The sequence below is a fragment of the Chrysemys picta genome, chromosome 4 (assembly GCF_011386835.1).
Source record: "Chrysemys picta bellii isolate R12L10 chromosome 4, ASM1138683v2, whole genome shotgun sequence".
Classification (NCBI taxonomy): Eukaryota; Metazoa; Chordata; order Testudines; family Emydidae; genus Chrysemys; species Chrysemys picta.
In genome coordinates, this window is record NC_088794.1 from 123,016,494 (window position 1) to 123,037,262 (window position 20,769).

Sequence of the window (20,769 nt, forward strand, 5' to 3'; positions counted from 1 at the left end):
ATGGTTGATTCCTTTACACTTGCAGACTTTAACAGAATCTATTTGTGGCATTCGCTCTGGCTTACAAATGTTTCTCCCTCCAAAATGAACATTGTAAAATGAAAGGATTTGTTTGTTAATTATAAACCACCCTTAAAAAAATCTTCTCAGGTCTGTAACTTGCCATTGATAGTCTGCTGCCCTAATATCTTTTTCATACCAGCTTTGAGGAATATTAATTTTGAAAGATTTTTTAAAATACTAGAGTGGGGAAAAATAGATGTTTAGAGATTTTAGGAGTTCTTCCTCAAAAATGGCTTTGTCAGAAAAACAGTCTGGCAAATGCTGAAGTCCATAATATGATCCAATTACCAGTTAGTTTTGGCAGGATTTTAAGAATCGTGACAATTGCACTGAGGCGTCGGCAATGTATTTTTATTTATTTATTTGTTTATTTAATTCTTGAGAGTATTTACGAACATGCATTGTATTGGCTCTATAATGTTTGGTTACATAATAGACTGGACAGACCTTAAACAGTCCTTCCAATCCAATGTACAAAGAACACACCTATGTAGATAAATGAATATTTAACTGATGGAACCAAGTCCAATTCTGAAGAAGTTACTGTGCTCAATCAGGCACAAATTGCATGTTTTAAAAGGTGGCTTGCAAGTATTATTTTTTTTTTTAAACATACCAATCTGTAGTTATGTACTGAATGTCACCAGTTATAAGTATAGGAATTCTGGACAAAATATTTTTTAAACTTACAACAATAGATTGTTTTAATCACATATACTTTATGCCCTTCTTGAATAGTCTACAGGGGGCATTAGTACATAACCAAACTTCTGGTTCCTCTCTTTTAATGGGTCCTGAAAGTATTTTATAAAACACAGCCTATTGACATCTTCCCAGTAGGCCAGCCTAGAAGCTACAAATTGCACCTGCCGATATTTAAATATACCAGCAAGTCCATAAAGGAGTTATTGAAGTCTTACAGAAATAATGTATTTTAAGACAACCTGCCTAATTAGGTATTTATGTACAAGACTGTTTTCTTGGGTGGATAACACTAGTGATAAATACATATAAGTAGCCAAATTAGAAAATAGTACTTATGGAACAGATACTTATCTCAGGTTACACTGGTATAAGTCTGGAGTAACTATTCTAGTCAGTAAAGTTACTCTGGAATTAGTTTTGTGACTGAGAGCAGTTTTTGCCCACTAGTATGTCACCATGTCATTTTCTCTGGTGAAGGTGGGGAGTAAGCCATTGCTTTAAATTTACTTGATGCCATTAAATTTTACTCTTAATTGTATTTAATATTAATCAGACTGGTGGGATGGAACAACATATGCACAAGCGTGTATTACAATGGCTTTTGGGGCAAGTTAATGCATTTTCATTTGCAGTTACTCTTCCCAGAAGACCATGAAACACAAGAGGCCAGATTTTCTGGTGCAGTTGTTGTGTGGCACTATCAGCGGATTCTGGCTGCAGAGCTGGCATATCCGCCAACAGGAGAAGGACCCCAGTGCAGTCATGAAGGGACTCTACCCAGAGGAAGCAATATGGCTGGTGCACCTCTATGCTGCACTGACCCCTAAGCTCTGGGTTTTTGCTTCTCAGGGCTGCTGGTAACCAGTGTACGTGACAGCAGCAGTTGGTAGGGTTCTAACTTACACCTGGGGACCAACCCTGCACCCAGTGGACCCAGATCACCTTGAGTGCAAGGGTTAAACCATCTTTGTCTCCCACCATCTCAATCTACGCTGCTTGAAGTTCTCCCAGACTCATCCAGCCCATGGACTATTATTCAATTCACAATATAATCAGGGTCTTGAGTCCTGATACACACTTAGGCAAATCAGAAGAAAAGAAATAAATTTTGGTGCTGCGCCCTTGTGCTGTAGTATGTTTTCTATACAACAGAACACCCATTGAGCATAGCAATATTGACAGACCATAGTAATCCACTGCACAATCCTTTCACTTCCTAAACCAAATGAAAAACCCAAATGCCTCATGGTGCAATTTTTATTTTACTCCACTGGGTAGGCGATCATATCCCTCTATAGCTTCCTGTTCATGGGCTATCCTCCTTCCTCATGTAATTCTGTGGATTAAAACAGCTACACCAAGGATAAATATGGTGGCCTCAAGTTTTTAAAGAAGACAGATAATTTTACTTTATGAAATGATGGGGATTTTCAGTCCCTGTAATGTTCCTTTTGCCTCTCAGATTTTCTTAGTGTAGATGATTTCAATGCCAAATTCACAAATTGGGGTGGGAGAGATTGTATTTTCTTCACAGCTTCCCCCCCACTTCCAGGGAATTCCAATCTAATTATCAACATTTTCAGGAGAGTAGCACAACTATACCTGAATCGCTTCCTCTAACCCTGTGCTATATCTCTGATCACCATCAATAAGGCTCTTTACTAACTTCATTTCTTTTCATGGCAAATTAGCAAAGCTATTCACTGACATACCTATCCCTGAACCAAATCCGAATTATTTTCCTCAATTAAGCTCCCATTATTCTCTTGATTCTATCATACACACTCACTACTAAATTTGCCCTCAAATTATTGCATCATGTTACACATGTACAGGCAGAGAAAGGACATACTTTTTTTTTTTTTTTTATAAACAGAAGTAGGGAGAGGGGGCTGAATGTGCAGACAAGGCAGTATAATTCAACCATCCAAGCCCTACCAGAGTGTGAAGATATTTTTAATATTGCAGAGTAAGTTCCCCAACAGTCAGTGTTTGTCCCTGAAGAAGGTTAAACCTTAAACACCTGCTTCAAAAAAACAAAACAAAAAACAAACAAAAAAAAACAAAAAAAAAATAAAACAGACTCTAAGCCTAAGGGCTTAAAAATTAGAGGCATAGCCTTTTTCTCTATTTTCTATATTTATATGAAAATAATTCATGCTTCATGCTAAATACATTATTTACCTTACAAGAACTTTGTTATCTTTGAATAAAAAAAAAAGTTGTTGTTTTTAATTTCCCCTCCCCCAAATCCATGCAATGTGGATCAGAATTTTCTGCTGGCTACGCTGGTTGGATCTGGAAATCTGATGTTTTTGCACAGATGAATCCTGACTGACATTAACTGCATACTCAATTTTGAGGGCAGTATAGGAGCTCTTTGTTGTACTCTATTTTCTTGTCCATTAATATGCTTTTCTTGTTTCTGTTTTTTTTTGTTTTAAATACAGCATAATACTAATGGCAGGTTTTGTAGCATTTTTTCCCCAGTTAGACCAAATATTTTTGATCCACAGAAAAATATTCTGATTTACTTACTTCCGTAATATCTACTGTAATTTCTTAGACTTGATTGCTTTTCACTCAGGCAGTTTAGAAGACATAGCTTGTTTTCCATATTATTATTATAATTATTATTATTTTTTGCACGCAGTGCCAATCTTCAGGCTTATGGCTTTTTGAACATTCTTTTAATTTAATATAGAAGACAGAATTCAATGATTAACAATACCATTAACAATTCCCTCTCCCCCCCCCCAACCATTTCTTCTCATTATTTCACTGAAACCCGTTGCATACATAGTTCAAATTTTCCACAACTTAAAGTTATCAGTCTTCACATTATGAGCCACATATAGTACAGGGAGCACTAATAATGCATTACTGTATGCGCAATTGCCTCCAGTGGCTGTCCAAAGACTTCTATGGCACAACTGTATCCAACTGCCACTGGTTCTTGGTTTGGTGTTGAGGACTCCATGCCTCCTCCAAATCTCTTTATTAACATTCACTTATAAACCCAATTGTAAGGCCATTTTTTTTTAACCTAAGGGCCAGGCCTGAATGATTACTGAATTATGCACATTTCTTCTAGGTATCAGAGGGATTTCCAAGGGCCGAATTGTACTCCCGTCACAATAATGTTGATGTCACTGCGTATTCAACCATGCATTTCTGACAAGCTGGAGAAAGCAATGGTGATTTTGGCTTTTTTACTTTGTGTCTTCAGGTAATGAAAAGCTTTTGTAAATTAGCTGAGTGTCAGTATGAGTTCTATGGCTTCAATCTCCTTTAAAAATAAAAATCTTAAGGGTCCAAAAAAAGAAAAAAACAAAAAACAAAAACAAAACAAAAAATGCTGATATTGCCACAAATCATTAGAATTCACCTGACGTGCTGAAACAAAATTTTGTAAGTTCAAACAAATCAATGATTTGTTCTAATTTTTTGTGGTTTCCTTTTGCTCTTTCTGCCCCTTTGCCGTCCGATTGGTGATGTTATTCAAACAGGAGCGAATTCCCGCTAAATGCAGGAGTGATCCAGCTGCTTCTTTCATCTCCTCATCGTCACTCTCTGGGGGCTTTTCCGTACGTCTCTTTTTAAGAGGCAGTGTGTCACTTGGTACTTTTTTCGCCTTCAGTAAATGTTGCCTTTTCTTGTGCTGGGATGCATACCCACTGTCAGCTAAAGAGTCCTTGGTCTCCTTTCGGTTTTGCTTTTTGTCCTCCTCTTCTGTTTCACTATGGCTCTCGTGGCTCTGGAAGCTAACTTCACTCCCTTCGCTGCTGTCTTGGCTGCCTTTAGTAGCAAATTCATAATGGTCATCAGCAGAGGAAGAGGAAACAGAGTCACTAGCAGGTGAAGTGCTCCTGTGGTTGGAAGATTTGGCACTGCTATAGTTGTGATCCTCCTTTGGGTCCCCACTAACGACTGGAGAGCCACACGACTGTTCACTTTCTGTCCTCATCCGGCAGTTTGCTAGTCCATTCCTGTTAAAATGATATGAAATATCCTTAGAAACCATGTACACATAATGCTGCTCTAAGGTGAAATGCAACAATCATGGAGTCAATGGACAGATAACTGATCAATATGGCTACCAAAAGTAATGATCATTCTATGCCTGATCCAAAGCCCCATTAACTCAATCAGTGGGAGCCTTTCTATCAAATTCAATCATCTTTGTATTGGGCCTCATACATAAAATACAACAATTCAAAACAGACTGACAGGAGTGAGTGGTACAGTCACAAAAATTGACATTCCGACAGTTCATATTTATCCTTCATCAATAAAACTATCTAATTTATGTTTATAAACAAACAAACAAAATCACACCACTGTTTTTCAAACAGATAGAAATGACAGTTCGGTGACCTGGAAATTTAACTCCTCCTTTCCTTTATATATTAGTACTACCAAAGGCTGGAATCAGAAACTTGCTAGCAGGTTTGGAGACAGATGTGTGTTTGTTTTCCCCAGCTATGTGATTCTGACAGTAGAGAACGCCTTGTTCTGTCAATAAGTTAAACTGCTGTGGCTTCTGACTAGGCACTGTGGCACAGTGAGCAGAGATGTACAATAACCAGGTGCCATTTCACTGTCACTTTTTGGACCATAAACACATTAAGAAAGAGAATCAACATTTATTCTGACTATATCAAAAGAAGAGGGGCATCCTCAGCACTGTCAATCTTAATATCTATTGACATAAGTGATCGACAAAATATTTTAAGAACAGTAATAAGAAGAAAAATAAGAAGAAAAAACTCTGCTTGTGTGCTACAAGGCACCATTTGGGATAATGTCTTCCTTCCTATATATCTGTACAGTACTTAGCACAGTGGGACCCCAATTCTGATTGAGGCCTTTGGGTGCTACTTCAGTATAACGTATAACCACTAGAGCTCGTTTGCACACCAGTGAAGTCAATGGCAGTTCTGCTGTTGATTTACATGGGAAAAGAACGTGTCCCCCATTCAGCAAGTCTGTTAAAGCAGGGCTTAATCCTGCACAAGTGCCCTCAACTTCCACTAAGCAAAATGGGGGAGGACAATGCTCGGGACTCATTCTTCAGGCTCCTAATTACTAACGAGAAAAATACTAGTCTGTTTTCAGTATCACTTGATAAACTGCTTTTAAAATCAAGTCTTGCCACCTTCACATAATTCAATGTTGCCAGTCTTTCAAGCCAACGCTGGATAAGTGACTTCCTAGGAGTGTCCTGAATGTAAAGGTTTCTCAAAAGGAATGTTAAGAGGAATAGCACCCTGCCAAATCAGACAAACTGTTCCCCTCTCCATTTCAAGTAAATTATGGGGAAGTGGTTCAGGTTTCCAGGGAATGGACTTGCCTTCTGGAACTTGTTTCTTTACCGAAAACAGGACAGTGTTATCCATTTCCCAAGAGTATGGGATGAGCTGTGCATAAAGTCACAGTTTCCATATATCTAACAGAACAAACAACGGCTAGAAATGAAAGAAAACTTTTGTCTAAGATCTATCTTATTCTGTTGAATTAGGAAATAGAGTTTCAAGTCCAACACCACCACAAAGCTGGAAGATGGCTAATTAGTCATTCTAAATTTTCTAGTTAGACTATTTTGGGGAAAAAATGTAAATACAAGGTCTAGTTATCAGCAAATAAAGTCTCTCACCAGCCTCTCTTGCTCAATAAAATTTAATTTTTCCTAGATTTTAGGAGTAGGTTTATGATCCATGAATTATATACAGGACTCAGCAGGAAGAGACAAAGCTCCTTCAATTATTAATAACTAAATGCAGCGTCATTCATGATTGTGCAGCAAGCCAGCTGCATTTACTTTGAGATGGTTTGCCACTGCAGGGGTTGTCGTTAGAGGATGCCAAATGCTTAAAGGAAGAAATCATCCATACTAAAGTAGTTGTAAGGTGAATTTATAACCAACTCCTTAAAATCATTCATTAAAAAGGAAGCATGGGATACATTTTAAATGACAAATTCTTCACTTTTAAGCTAAATTTACATGTAAAGATGATCAAAATTATCATAAATTAGCATAAAATTAAAGTTACATGATTTTACCAGGCAGCTAATAGTCTGAGCAATGTGGCTCAATAAACATTGCATGCTACTAATCTTCAGCATAAATTCAGCGACAAATTCTTGCTCCAAGGAAACAAACACTGGACACAATAGGTGGGAAATCAAACAGTATATTTATTAACTAGATGGTAGGTAAACAAGGTTTTTAATGGACCTTCCTATTATTAAATCATGGCATAGTTTGTTTTGAATGACCATTAAATAAAAAAGCAACAACTCCACAGAAAAGAGCAGCAACATCTCCCTAAAAACTGCTAATTTGCCCCTTGAGTGCACTGAGCAGACTCTGGTGTTTCTTCTGACACAGATGGGCTACAATTTGGAGTAAAGACGCAATGACTTTGCAAACGGATTAGAATTTTGAGTAAGTATAAAAAAATGCTACGTAGTCTAGGATTATAGAGGGAAGGTAAACTACTATGAAGAGATAAGTTCCCATTGGTAACCGAATGACCACAAAAAATGGAAAGAAGAAAAAGAAAAAGAAGGTGGTCCACAGAAAGGTGCAAGAAAGAAAAAGTATTAGAGAAATGGGAAGAAAGGAGGGAATAGACCAAGGATCACAGAATGGAAAGCATAAGGGATAGGGCTGATCAGGAAATGAATAACTTTTGCTACAGAAAATATTTTCTGTTCTTCTTTAATATTTTGAAATTTTCAAAGTTTTCCAACCAGTCCTGCTTAAGAAAATAAAAGAGAGAGATAGCAGGTCAAGGAGACAATTGGCAAGGATACTAGCAGAAATGAAAATGAGTGAAACAGATGGAATGTTTTAGGATCTTCAAGAAGATCAGATATTATGTATCCAAAAGTAAACAAATGATTTTTACCTTAAAGCAATAGCTCAAATACACGAGATGTGAAGACTTCCCTATACTTGATGTTAGCAGTTTAATATAATGAATGGAATTAAAATAATATCTAATCCATTTCCATTGAATATACACTTCTGAGGCACTTCCAAGACCTAATTCTTTGTATTACTGTTATGGAGTCATACATTTGCTAAGAAAACAAATAGTGTAATACTGGGTGTGAGCCAAAGCACCTCTGTATTCACACCCTACACCATATTATAATAATATTTGTACACAATATGCCTTGTGAGGTATCATTTGAAAACTAATAACTCGCTGGTCAATAATATCATGGTGAACAGTATATAGCAGCATTATATGTAAAGTTATTTATTCCCCCGTATGATGTTATTAACACGTGTTCAAAACCAGACAGCCCTGTGTAGGCAAAAGTCGTTATACAAGTCTCTCCTAAACAAAGACACGTGTGTTTACCTCAATTTACTTATAAATAGTAAACAGGATCTTCAAGACAGCAGGGGGAGTAGATGGCAGGAAACACAACAATTTGCATTTCAGCAAACAAAAGTGTGTGTGTGGTGGGGAAGAGCATGGAGCCTCCTTCATCGGCAGTCTACATATCACCTTCCTCACAACTTGAAATAACTTTATTTTGAGAGGTAACTTTCAGAAGAATCCATTTCAGAGGTTCGATGGACTATAAAAAGAAAGGGGCAGAAAACCCCAAGTGATCTCTTTCACCTAAAATGATCAAGGCACCAGCACCTCTGGGCCTCTGGAAGAGATCCTGAACAAGCAGAGGGTCACCATTTTGCTGGAAGACTGTGGGTGAGAAAGGCTATCTTGAACAAAGCCTCAAACCAAATCTTTCTAGATTAAGACTTTTAGATGTGAGTTTTCACTTTTATTTGCTTTTAACCATTCTAAACTTTATCTCTCATACTTGAACTCAAAATCCCATCCTCTTTCGTTAATAAACTTGTTTTACTATTAATCTAAGCCAACACTGCTGTGTTTGTACTAAAGTGAATGTCAGCTCCAGTTGATGTGGCAAACTGGTGTGTTTTCTCTCTTTAAAGGAGCAAATGAACCATATTATTTTACTGAACTGTCCAGAGAGGGCAGGACATTGCAGAGCACATGGTTTTGGGAAAATTTGGGACTGGGAGTGTGTTGGAGTCTGCTGGAAACCAGAGTGGGGCAGTAGACAGGTTGCTGGGGTCAGAGATGCTGAACCAGGACTGTCTAGCATGCAGACACTCGGGTGTGACCTGCATGTTGGTAGACTGGTTGTAAGCAGCCTAGGTTGGGCGATTCAACAGCAAGGCATCATAAGGAACCCAAGATTTCAGAGCAGTGGTGACACAATCCCTCACTGGTCTTGACTGCTCCCCTCCCCGCCCCCACTGAGTGCATTTCTGTTCAAGACTTAAATGATAACACCTGTCAGTCATTCAGTGTTTATAAATGCCAGGAAAATAGTGTTGTGTGCCTGGCCTATTCAATCAAAAAACAAGACACATACACAATCTCCATATATACATTCTTTGTATCAGAAGGCCTCTAAACACAACCCTCTCTACCACTGAAGCATTAACAAAACAAAACAAACAAAAAAAACCCACCACATTTTGCCTAATGTGCTTTTTTCAAAAGGGGAGATTAGACAATATTTAACAATGCTAAACTCATCATCACAGTGATGAAAAATACTACTAAAAATCAATGCCCCACATTTTTAAAATTCCCCAGAAGTTCATCCAGATTTTCTAGTAACTGGCACTTTTCAAGTTGTTTCATGCCAAATCTCTAGCTTGTAGCACAGACCACTGGGAAGTGCTTGGTTGCTTTTCATCCTTCTGGCACTGAAATATTTTGTTCTTCTGACGGACCTTAACTAGATTTGAAAACACTTAAGATTTATAAATCCATAGCTACAGTGTAAAGATTTTTTAAAAAAAAAAAGAAAAAATAATTAAATTTGACTAGACCATAGTCAGAGCACCTGGGGTGTTGCCAGAAATAGGGATGGCCATTTTAACGTCTGATTCCATTCTCATTGAAAATCAATAAAAGGTTTGTTACTGATACAATGGGACCAGGATGGAGTCTACAGTGGGTGGATCTCCTCTCTGCAAGTCAGTAATGAAATTATTTCCCCAGCATGGTGTTAGTGGGTCCCACCTATCAGGGGGTCATCTTCTAGAAGAGACAAAACTGAAATCGAAACCATTGAAGGCCATTAAAGATCTCAAGGTGCTTTTTTTTTTTTTGGCAAGCATACAAGGTGTTTGCTCAAGCATCCTGGCCAAATTCCAATAGTGGTAAATAGATTTTGCCTATTTGAATTCCTCTAGTGATTTCTACTGGATATGGTATTATTCACGTCCTGTCCCTAACTGCTGGGTAGTTCTGCTTCTAAACACCAGCTACATTCCACCCCTCAGATGGCTGCATTTTACTGGTGGCTGAAGTGAACTCTGTATATAGTTGGAATATCAGTTTAATTGTTTTTGGATTCTTCTGAATGAAACACGTTATGCACTTGTAAGTGGGAGTTTTAGAATCTCAGAGAGTATCCCACTTAAATGAACGAGAGAAACCAGGGCATGTCAATTTTTCTTCTGGACATTGGAAGTTTCCAGGTTTGCTATAACCCATATAATAAACAACACTGCAAGAAAGTCACAGGTTACTTTCCAGGTTGGTGGAATTGTCATTCAAATAGCACTGTACAGGACAACAAGAAAGCAAATTAAAAATAAGTAGGGCTCACTTCTATGATGACTGATCTGACCCTATCCATAGAGCCTTGCGCAGATACAAAACGGTGCATCCGTATCCGATCCGCAAAAATGTTCTGTAGATACCCACAGATTTGCAGGGGTCTATCTATCCAGAAGTTACTGAATAGAAGTCAACACTGGTAAGTCAGTTACACTATTGACAAACTCTCACAGGGAGATTTTACATCATAACAACAAACATGCAAAGGACTACGGCAAATATGAATCATGTAATGATCCATTAACAAACATAAGAATGGCCATACTGGGTCAGACCAATGGTCCATCTAGCCCAGTATCTGGTCTTCCATCAGTGGCCAATGCCAAGTGTTTCAGAGGGAATGAACAGAACAGTTAATCACCAAGTGATCCATCCCCTGTCACCCATTCCCAGCTTCTGGCAAACAGAGGCTAGGGACACTTCACAGCATGGTTTTTCATCCCTGCCCATCCTGGTTAAGAGCCATTGATAGACCTATCCTCGATGACCTTACCTAGTTCTTTTTTGAACCCTGTTATATTCTTGGTCTTCACAATATCCTCTAGCAATGTGTTCCACAAATTGACTGTGCATTGTGAGAAGAAATACTTCCTTTATTTGTTTTAAACCTGCTGCTTATTAATTTCATTGGGTGACCCTTAGTTCTTGTATTATGAGGAGTAAATAACACTTCCTTATTTATTTTCTCCACACCAATCATGATTTTATAGACCTCTATCATATCCTTCCTTAGTCGTCTCTTTACCAAGATGAAAAGTCCCAGTCTGATTAATCTCTCCTCATATGGAAGCTGTTCCATAACCCATATCATTTTTGTTGCCCTTTTCTGTACCTTTTCCTATTCCAATATATATTTTTTGAGATTGGGTGACCAGATCTGCATGCAGTATTCAAGATGTGGGCATACCATGGATTTATATAGAGGCAATATGATATTTTGTGTCTTATTATCTGCCCTTCTAATGGTTCCTAACATTGTTAGTGACTGCCGCTGCACATTGAGTGGATGTTTTTAGAGAACTATCCAGGATGATTCTAAGATCTCTTTCTTGAGTGGTAACAGCTAATTTAGACCGCATCATTTTCTATGTATTGTTGGGATGTTTTCTCATGTGCATTACTTTGCATTTATCAACATTGAATTTCATCTGCCATTTTGTTGCTCGGTCACCCAGTTTTTTGAGATCCCTTTGTAACTCTTTGCAGTCTGCTTTGGACTTAACCATCTTGAGTAGTTTTGTATCATCTGCAAATTTTGCCACCTCACTGCTTATTCATTTTTTCCAGATCATTTATAAATATGTTGAATAGGACTTGTCCCAACACAGACCCCTGGGGCACACCACTATTTACCTTTCCCTATTGTGAAAACTGACCATTTATTCCTACCCTTTGTTTTCTATCTTTTAACCAGTTACTGATCCAGAGAGGACCTTCCCTCTTATCCCATGACAGCTTACTTTGATAAGAGCCTTTGGTGACGGACCTTGTCAAAGGCTTTATGAAAATCTAAATTGTCCTCACAAAAAGAATGCTTTATCTGTATCAATATCAGATTTAGAGTTAAAACAAATGTGGTCCTTTTCACTTTGGAGAAGAAGGCAAGTTAAACTCAGCCGTCAAATATTTTCGTAAAAGGAACACCTCCTTCAGCTCCACAAAATAACTCACCATGCATAATATAGCAGGAAATGGGCCTGCAGTGCAACCTGGATTCTTTTTTAGAACAGATTGTTCTAGTAATAAACAATAAAATTAAGAACATCTATATGGAAATACATTCCAGGTCCTTTACACAGACAACCTACATGATGGTCTGGGTTCATAACTCTGCTTATGTCTTGGTATCGATGCTGCATACTAAGTTTATTTCTGTTTATTTAGTTATTATTGCTTGAATGACTGATTCAGAAAGGCAAATAAATAAATATACAAATAAAACAAACCAGCATGTGAAACAGAGACACCATTCCTTACTGCTATGTTTGACTTCACAGGCAAACTAGGTTTGGGCTCTAGGTCCTTTTGGTTGTTCAGATAATCTTCATCATGTGAACCAGGCCTAACTGATACAGCAAAGTTTGCCTGAGTCTGCAAGCAGCCTGAAACAAGAGCTTTTATTCATATCAGTGGGGTTTTAACTCATAACAGTTAAATGAAAGTTGCTGACTTTCCTACCTGCTGCAAGCCGTCTACGCACACTCCATAGGGTCAAAACTTGACCCTATCCTGGTGTTTGATTGTATTAACAAACAAATAAAGAGAAAGACAGCAAATACAGTTCAAGCTACTTCCCCATGATTGACTGCTCCTCAGGTTACCAGTTCAAGGCTGCTCATCCCAAGTCCTTTAGGTCCTCTCCACCTTAGACCCACAATCCCCCTGTGTTAGGGCAACCCAGCTCTGAAGCCTGCTTCATTCCCTCCAGGCTTGATATTCCTGACTGCTGCTGTAGGATGGTTTCAGTTCCTCTCTTCAGAGCAAACCTTTAACCCTTTTTGCCCTACTGCTGGGTTATCCACCCCATTACTTAGCCATTCCACCGCTGACCATTTTATCTGGAGCACCATTATCTATTGTTGTTGGAAGTAGTGGCAGAAACTGGGAAGAGGTTTCTGTTAAGAGACTGAGGTGGGCAATGAAGTAATCAAACCACTATCTCCCCACCTCTTCCTCTACCCAATCTGGGAAGGTAAAGAAAAGATGCATTCCCTTCCCAGAACAAAAAGCCTCCTCAGTTGCCCTCTACATACCAAAATCCACAGCCTCCCCACATCTTCCTGGATGACCTAGGCCCCAATTGTCCCTTACCCAACAGCCCAAACCTCCAGCTTCCCCTAATAACTTCTACAGCACACAAAAATTTGCAGCACATTGAACATTTTGGGGCAGAGTATAATAAAATGAATTTTGTATGTAATTACACAAACACCACAAGGGAGACTGTACTGACTGTAACGGTCAGGAGACAATGCTGCATAATTCCAGGGTCTCTTCCACATAATGGGCCAGAACTCCAGCCAACATAAACTAACATAGCTCCATTTGACTTCAGAGATGCCAATTTACACCAGTTAAGGATTTAACCCAATACATCTGGTCTTAACCCAATACATCCAATACTTAGTCCATGGAGCCGTGCCCAAATGCAACTGACGCATCAAAAGGGAACTAATGCAATCATTTTTTTAAATACAAACAATTACAGAATGAAGACAGCTCCTTGGGAACTGTAGCTACTGCAGAATGCAGCAGATGTCTACTTAGTGGAGAGAGGCAGCGCGTGTGCATCACACCCACATTCCATGCTCTGCTCTTCTTTCCCATCACCTTCCACGTGCCATTCTAGGCATTGGCTGTACCCAGTAAAGATTTACAGCTGTACAATAGGAATAATGATACTGATCTCCTTTGTAAAGCACTCCGATATCTACTGAGGAAATGCACTACACCTCTACCCTGATATAACACAAATTTGGATATAACACGGTTAAGCAGTGCCTGGGGGGGGGGGGGGGGCAGAGGAGGGGAAGCTGCGCACTCCAGCAGATCAAAGCAAGTTTGATATAATGCGGTTTCACCTATAACGCGGTAAGATTTTTTTGCTCCCGAGGACAGCGTTATATCGGGGTAGAGGTGTATGTAAGAGCTAGTATGATGATGAGGGACCTAATTACCTAGAATAGAACATCTCTCCCTATACATTATCTTGACTGAGGAGGTGCTTCTACTAACAGGCCCTAAAATGTGCTCTCATGAGGATTTTAGGCTGGACATTTCAATGGAAGGAGGTGGGGGTGTATGTGTCACAGACTACAGGACTTGCTTCTTCAGGTAGTCAGAGGTTAATCTATCAGTCAAGCCATTGCCTAAGGTGTGACTTGATTTTTCTGTTTACAAAGACGTTAAATGAAAGTATGTGCCTGGAGGCCAGAATGTCACTGTGCTTGTTTTTTAAGTGTGCTCAGATGATGCCACAGTGCTGGGGTACACTAAAATTGAATAATACAATGATTTCCATATTGGAGACATTTTAAAACATCCTACATTCTGAGCAGCATTGGTATCATATTTCACCCAGCTATTTTCTGCTGGCTCCTTGACTTGTCAGCCACAACGTGGAAAATAGTGGTGGCAAACAAGCTAAAAGTGGTGTGAATAAAGTAAATAAGAACTACTGTCAAAACACATCCAGCTACATTCTGTTGTGGGGATTTAGCAACAGACGATGATTCATAAACTAAAATAGCATAGGATGCTTTTTTCCATTTACAGATCAGTCTGGAACAAAAGATCTATTTATGAGATTTAAACCAAATGCACTACAACATAATGACTGTCTCCTCAATGGCTAATCTTTATTCATGTAAAGTGGTGGATTTGTCTTGATTTCAATATTTTTCAATAGGGTATTTTATTCAAACAATTCTATTGAGTCGCACCTTATTTTGTATACAAAAGGTGAAGTGATTATGTGAGATCGTTTCCTAATTTGTTCTTCCTGCAGGGAAAAGTAAGCAAGTAGATGGTAGATTGTGTAGAACTGGGAAACACTGCAACCCATTCACTTCCCACATTAAAAAGCCACAGTTCAGTAAATTGCTCAATTGGATGGAATTGGTGCGAGGTAATACATCAGAAGCCAAAGTGATTTCAACATGTTAGGTCAATGCTTAGTTAGGTTTTGTCCTCTTCCACAGAAAGGATCTTGAATAATCAATTATCCAGCTGCAATTGCAATGGCAACACAAATCCTAACTTTTTGTGACTATAACCTGATGCTAACGGCTGCCCAAACAACAGGCTAATTTGCTGAAAGTCTTACCTCCTTGTGATCAACCCATTCTATCAAATATTTGCTTAGCTGTATCCTTCAGCCAGCCAAAGTATGTCACAGATAAGTCTAAACTGTTTAGATCTGCAAACTTAAGTGCAGACAGAGAAATAATACAAAGGGATCTACAGTAGTTAGGTTGTAGAAAGGAAATAACAAAACAAAAGTCAACCAGGAAGGAAAAACCTGAAAACTGTCATGCCAAGAGAGATCATGTGGTGACTGTAGCCAAATATATGCTATGACTGCACAGACATCGATAGCACGTGTGTCATTTGATATGGCAGCAAAGAAAGATAATGCAGTTTTGGACTGAATAACCAAAGCCTGGGCAGGTAATAGCCACTCTCTAAAAGGTAGCTGTCATACTGAACCTGTAGTGGGGTATTTGGTATTGGGCATTTCAACACCAAAAAGGCATCGACAGATTAGCCCATGTGGATACAAAAGGTGCACAAGTTACGGGGTGAAAGAACATCCTTGAAACCATGAACATTCCCCTCAGGCTTTTCTGTGCTTTACAGTCCAGTGGATCCTTCATGAAGGCTCTTCTCTTCCAGAGAGGATGGGGTGATCTCCGTCATATCAGATAGACAAGCCATTGGTTCTTTTTGGTACTTCAATAAAGTATCTTCAGGTCCCCCTCCCCTCCTTTTTTTTTTTTTTAAAGTCTCTGATCCTAATTAGCTCTCACAGTGCTGAACAGATATGATGTAAAAGAGAAATACAAAATCTGCATCTGTGAATAATCCAGACTATCCTAAAACAAAAGGATTAAATACATGCACTGGAATTTAGGGACACGTATCATACTTTCTCATGATGCAAACCATAGTTGTGTTGAGATCAAGCTATTACAAACAAATGGCATTTCCTCACTTTTCAGGATAACTAAATAGGCAACAGAACCTATAGCCATTGGGGCAGCCAGGAATAACCACACATCATTTAAGAGCCAACAGAAGCACATAATTTTAGACCTCTACTCCATATCATTGTTTAGAATCTGTAGCTATTCTAGGGTCTTAGAATACTGGTGTCATTTTCTTAAGATAGAATTTCATAGATTCTAAGACCAAATCATGATGCTATGATCACCCAGTTTAACCTCCTGTTTAACAGACTATAGGACATTCCTGAATTAAGTCCTGTTTAAACCAAAGCATATATTTTAGAAAAAAACATCCAATCTTGACTTAAAAATTGCCAGTGACAGAAAATCAACCTCTGCAACAATTTAGCAAGGATTGTGATGAATTCCCTCCATAATTAAAAAACTGTGCTTTATTTCCACTGTAAATTTGTCTAGTTTCAACTTTTTATACCTTTGTCTGCTAGACTGAAGCTCCCGTTATCAATACAGTAAAAGCTGTGTTATCCGGGACTTTACCAACTGTAAAGCTCTAGAAACCGGCATTTCTGATATCTCCATTAAAAATCCGGTTGGGGTGGGGCCGGCGGGCTCCCTACCTGGTTCTGCGTGGCTCCCTAGAAACTGCAACATGTCCCTGCTGCTCCTAGGCGAAGGAACTGCCATGGAGGCTCCGTGCTCTGCCCCCGCCCCAAGCGCTGGCTCTGCAGCTCCCATTGGCTGGGAACCGCAGCCAATGGGAGCTGCCAGGGTGGCGCCTGCATGTGGAGGCAGTGTGCAGAACTGCCTGGCTGCGCCTCCGCCTAGGAGCAGCAGAGATATGTCGTTGCTTCCAGGGAGCCGCCCGAGGTGAGCGCCTCCTGGATCCGGCACCACGAAACCCCTCCCATGCCCCAACCCTTGCCAAGCCCCCTCCCACGCCCAAACTCTTTATTCTTCATTACCATTCAACAGGGTAAAGACACTATTCCACCTGCTGGAAGCAGGAACAGCAGGGGGACTGCAGGTGGTGAGCCTCTCTGATAACAAAAAATTTAAGCTATATGCTGCCCTGCATAGCATGGCAAAACTATGGAAGTCTTCAAGTGGTGGTGTGGGAGGTGGGGGGGATGGGGAACATGTTTCTATGGAGATATCCCCTTTTCCCCCACAAAGCTTCCTCTGATTCTGAAATAATATCTGTGTCGCTCAAACGATAGCCATAAGTTGAGGGGGAGGATGAGCTCCGGAACAGCCATTCTTGTCCTTCCTCACCATTTAGACTGGATTCTATGTCTTAAAAGAATATTATTAATAACTAATCCCATGGCTCTATGATCCCCCCTGGAGCAGAACACAGGCTCTGGCTGACAGCCAGTGGCATCACTGCTGGAAGATGTGTGGGCTGCCATTGCTGGATAGGGTAGACCTTTAACAGGTGCAGACAGAGGGAAACCCTCTGTATTTCTGGTTGATGCCTCATTCAGCATAGCAGATGAAAAGATGTGGTTTAACAACAGCTCATAAACAGCCATAGGTTATTATTGAATTAATATCTTCCCCTCTGTGCAGGAGCGGCTCCAGGCACCAGCACAGCAAGCGCGTGCCTGGGGCGGCAAGCCGTGGGGGGCGGCCTGCCGGTCGCTGTGAGGGCAGCAGTCAGGCTGCCTTCAGCGGCATGCCTGCGGGAGGTCTGCCGGTCCCGAGGATTCGGCAGCAATTCGGCGGCGGGGATGCTGAAGGCGTGGCACCGGCGGACCTCCCGCAGGCATGCCGCCGAATCGGCATGACCAGCGGACCGCCTGCAGGCGCGTCACCGAAAGCCGCCTGACTGCCATGCTTGGGGCGGCAAAACACATAGAGCCGCCTCTGCCTCTGTGCATGTCTCAGGTACTCTGCCTCCAGCTGTTGGTTAGATGAACTACACCTAAGGGTCTGGATATAAAGAGAACTTCCAGAAGCACTGACTATGGAAAGGCACAAACAACTGAGGCATTATAATGAATTAAGCTAGTACAGTGGTTCACAAACTGTGGATTGTGACCCCATTTTAATGGGTTTGCCAGGGCTGGTGTTAAGACGTGCTGCGACCCAGGACTGAAGCCGAATCCCGACCTGCACTGGGCAGGGTCAAAAGAAGCCCAAGGGCTTTGTCCCTGGGCGGTGGGGCTCAGGTTACAGGCTCCCCCACCGGGGGCTGAAGCCTTTGGCCCTCCCGCCCATGGCGGCAGGGCCCCCCTCCTGGGGTCACATTATAATTTTTGTTGTCAGAAGAGGTTGCGGTGCAATGAAATTTGAGAACCCCTGATCTAGTAGTAATCACAGTATTTTCCTTTATAGACTTGTAACCTCTGGCTGAGAACCGTGAGAGCAGATGATGTAGCCTGAATGGTCCTCTCCAAACCAGAATCAGCACCCAGGGCACCCAATTGGTACACAGTTGAAGCATTTTTTGCAGATACTGAGAACACTGGAAGAGAAGGACAATAGTGACACACCTGGACAAATTCTTCCATGGTGTAACTCTGTTGTCTCAAGTGGAGTTAGCTTTCACTAAGTAAAGCAAACCATTGAATCAGAGCCCTCAGTATTACCGGACTTTTCTTAAGTATCTTATATTGTCCTCCCTTCTGAAGGATACAGTCCTAATTTCATGGCTTAAAAACAACATTCTATTCTTGAACATTTCAAAATACTCTTGCAAGTGGACTGTGCACTAAAAGGACTTCAGATTGTACATCACAAAGTTAATAATTATAGCTATAATGTTTACGTACCCTCAGAATTTGTTTAAGTATTATAATCGATATTCTGGTGTCTGATATTTAACTCTAGGAAAAGATTTAGGCTAAATATTTTTTGTTATAATAATAAAAATAATAATAATTAATGGAGATATCCCATCTCCTAGAACTGGAAGGGACCTTTAAAGGTCATCAAGTCCAGCCCCCTGCCTTCACTAGCAGGACCAAGTACTGATTTTGCCCCAGATCCCCAAGTGGTCCCCTCAAGGATTGAACTCACAACCCTGGGTTTAGCAGGCCAATGCTCAAACCACTGAGCTATCCCTCCCCCCATTTTGTTATAAATGGAAACACAACAGAATGCTTTTAGCGAGAAAAATTGCTGACAGCACTAAGCTGTCACCATAACCTCAAATCCATTGATGAATGTACAATCCCGCTTTTCAGAGAAGCCAGGGTGCAACAGATAGTCGCTCATGAGACACTTGTCAGACATAGAATGGTGATCCAGGAGGACATGTACTAAAAACAAAATTAAAAAGCCCACTACGTCCTCTCATCTAATCTCAGAAATAAAAACAAGTGTCAAGACTTTTGACGACAAATCTTGCATATCCAGAGTATATCTATTGTCTAATAATTACTTTCTTTAACGCTGGTTCTGTACCTATATACCCTTACCTTACTGCAGCAGCCATGCTTCCAATAGGGTTGATTGGCAATGGCCTAACTCCTGGGAACATTCCTCTACTCAGAACACGAGCTCCATTTTGTATCACTCCAGGGGGAACTAAAAGAAAATTTTTAAACATTTAGAAAAAATTTTAAGCAGCACTTTTGATATTAAGCTCTTCAAAATAAATTTAGACAATGTTAAATAAGAATGTCTAATACAGCGCTCACCTTTAAAATCTTCACAAAAACCTTTGTTCATAGTTAACATTAAAGTGCTATTCACATTATTCTATATGCTAAGTAAAGATTGCAAAATATTTAATTTAACTTGGTTCACAGAGGTCACCCTTAAATTTTTTAATTGCCATAGACAATTCCTTACACAACATCCTACAGTAAACATAGGAAAATTTAGGTAACATTGCAATTACAGAGATAAAATTTATCTAAGGCAAAAATGGCAAATACTTTAGGAAGAACATATTGTAACCAAAATACAAGCCATATTATAAGCCATTATATCCGTAAATCAGAACTTTTTATCATTGAACACTATTTGTTCAGTGATCTTCCATCTTCGTTGGGTTCTATCCTATTCAAGAAAAGACTAGGACACGTCATTATACAATGCTGACTATTTGAACCACAAAGTTTTTTTGGATTTTTAGGGATTTGTAATTCAGCTGTATTCCAGTCTGTGGCTTTGGCCCACAAGGTTTTGTACTGGAAGTAAGTACTTTTCGTCACACTTGCGTGACGTCTACCATTGCTATTCTGAAGTAAAATGAGAGAGGGAGGATTTCAGGGATATATTTTTGCATTCTATTTGGCTTATATCAGGAACAAATCACAACAGCTGCAACACTTCCTCAGCTCTTCTGACCAGAAGAATATTTGAAATGACAGAACTAAGGGCTTGTCTACACTGGCACTTTACAGCGCTGCAACTTTCTTGCTCAGGGGTGTGAAAAAGCACCTCCCTGAGAGCTGCAAGTTTCAGCGCTGCGAAGTGCCAGTGTAGACAGTGCACAGCGCTGGGAGGTGTATCCCTATTTAGCCCCGATTTTTCCTTTTCTCATCGATTTTCCTTTAAGAAGTCATTTTTCCATTATCCTCCCAAAGCTGTGAATGAACTCATGCCATTATTATTATTGTGCATGTCCTGTAACTGCTTTTTTATTTTTAGAGACTTTTTATTTTATTCTAATT

General features: G+C 40.0%; 1 protein-coding gene across 13 annotated transcripts in view; it reads right to left on the reverse strand.

The window, feature by feature from the left end:
* Positions 1 to 614: 614 nt before the first annotated feature.
* The window catches only part of FOXN3 (forkhead box N3), a 304,684-nt gene continuing 284,529 nt past the window's right edge, over positions 615 to 20,769 (reverse strand). For all 13 annotated transcript variants that reach the window (XM_065593507.1, XM_005285379.4, XM_065593505.1 and 10 more), the window contains 2 exons: positions 19,567 to 19,675; positions 615 to 4,757 (listed from right to left, as the gene is read on the reverse strand). In XM_065593507.1, the coding sequence (XP_065449579.1) occupies positions 4,208 to 4,757; positions 19,567 to 19,675 (659 nt within the window). In that variant the 3' untranslated portion in view covers positions 615 to 4,207. The remainder of the gene's footprint in view (positions 4,758 to 19,566; positions 19,676 to 20,769) is intronic.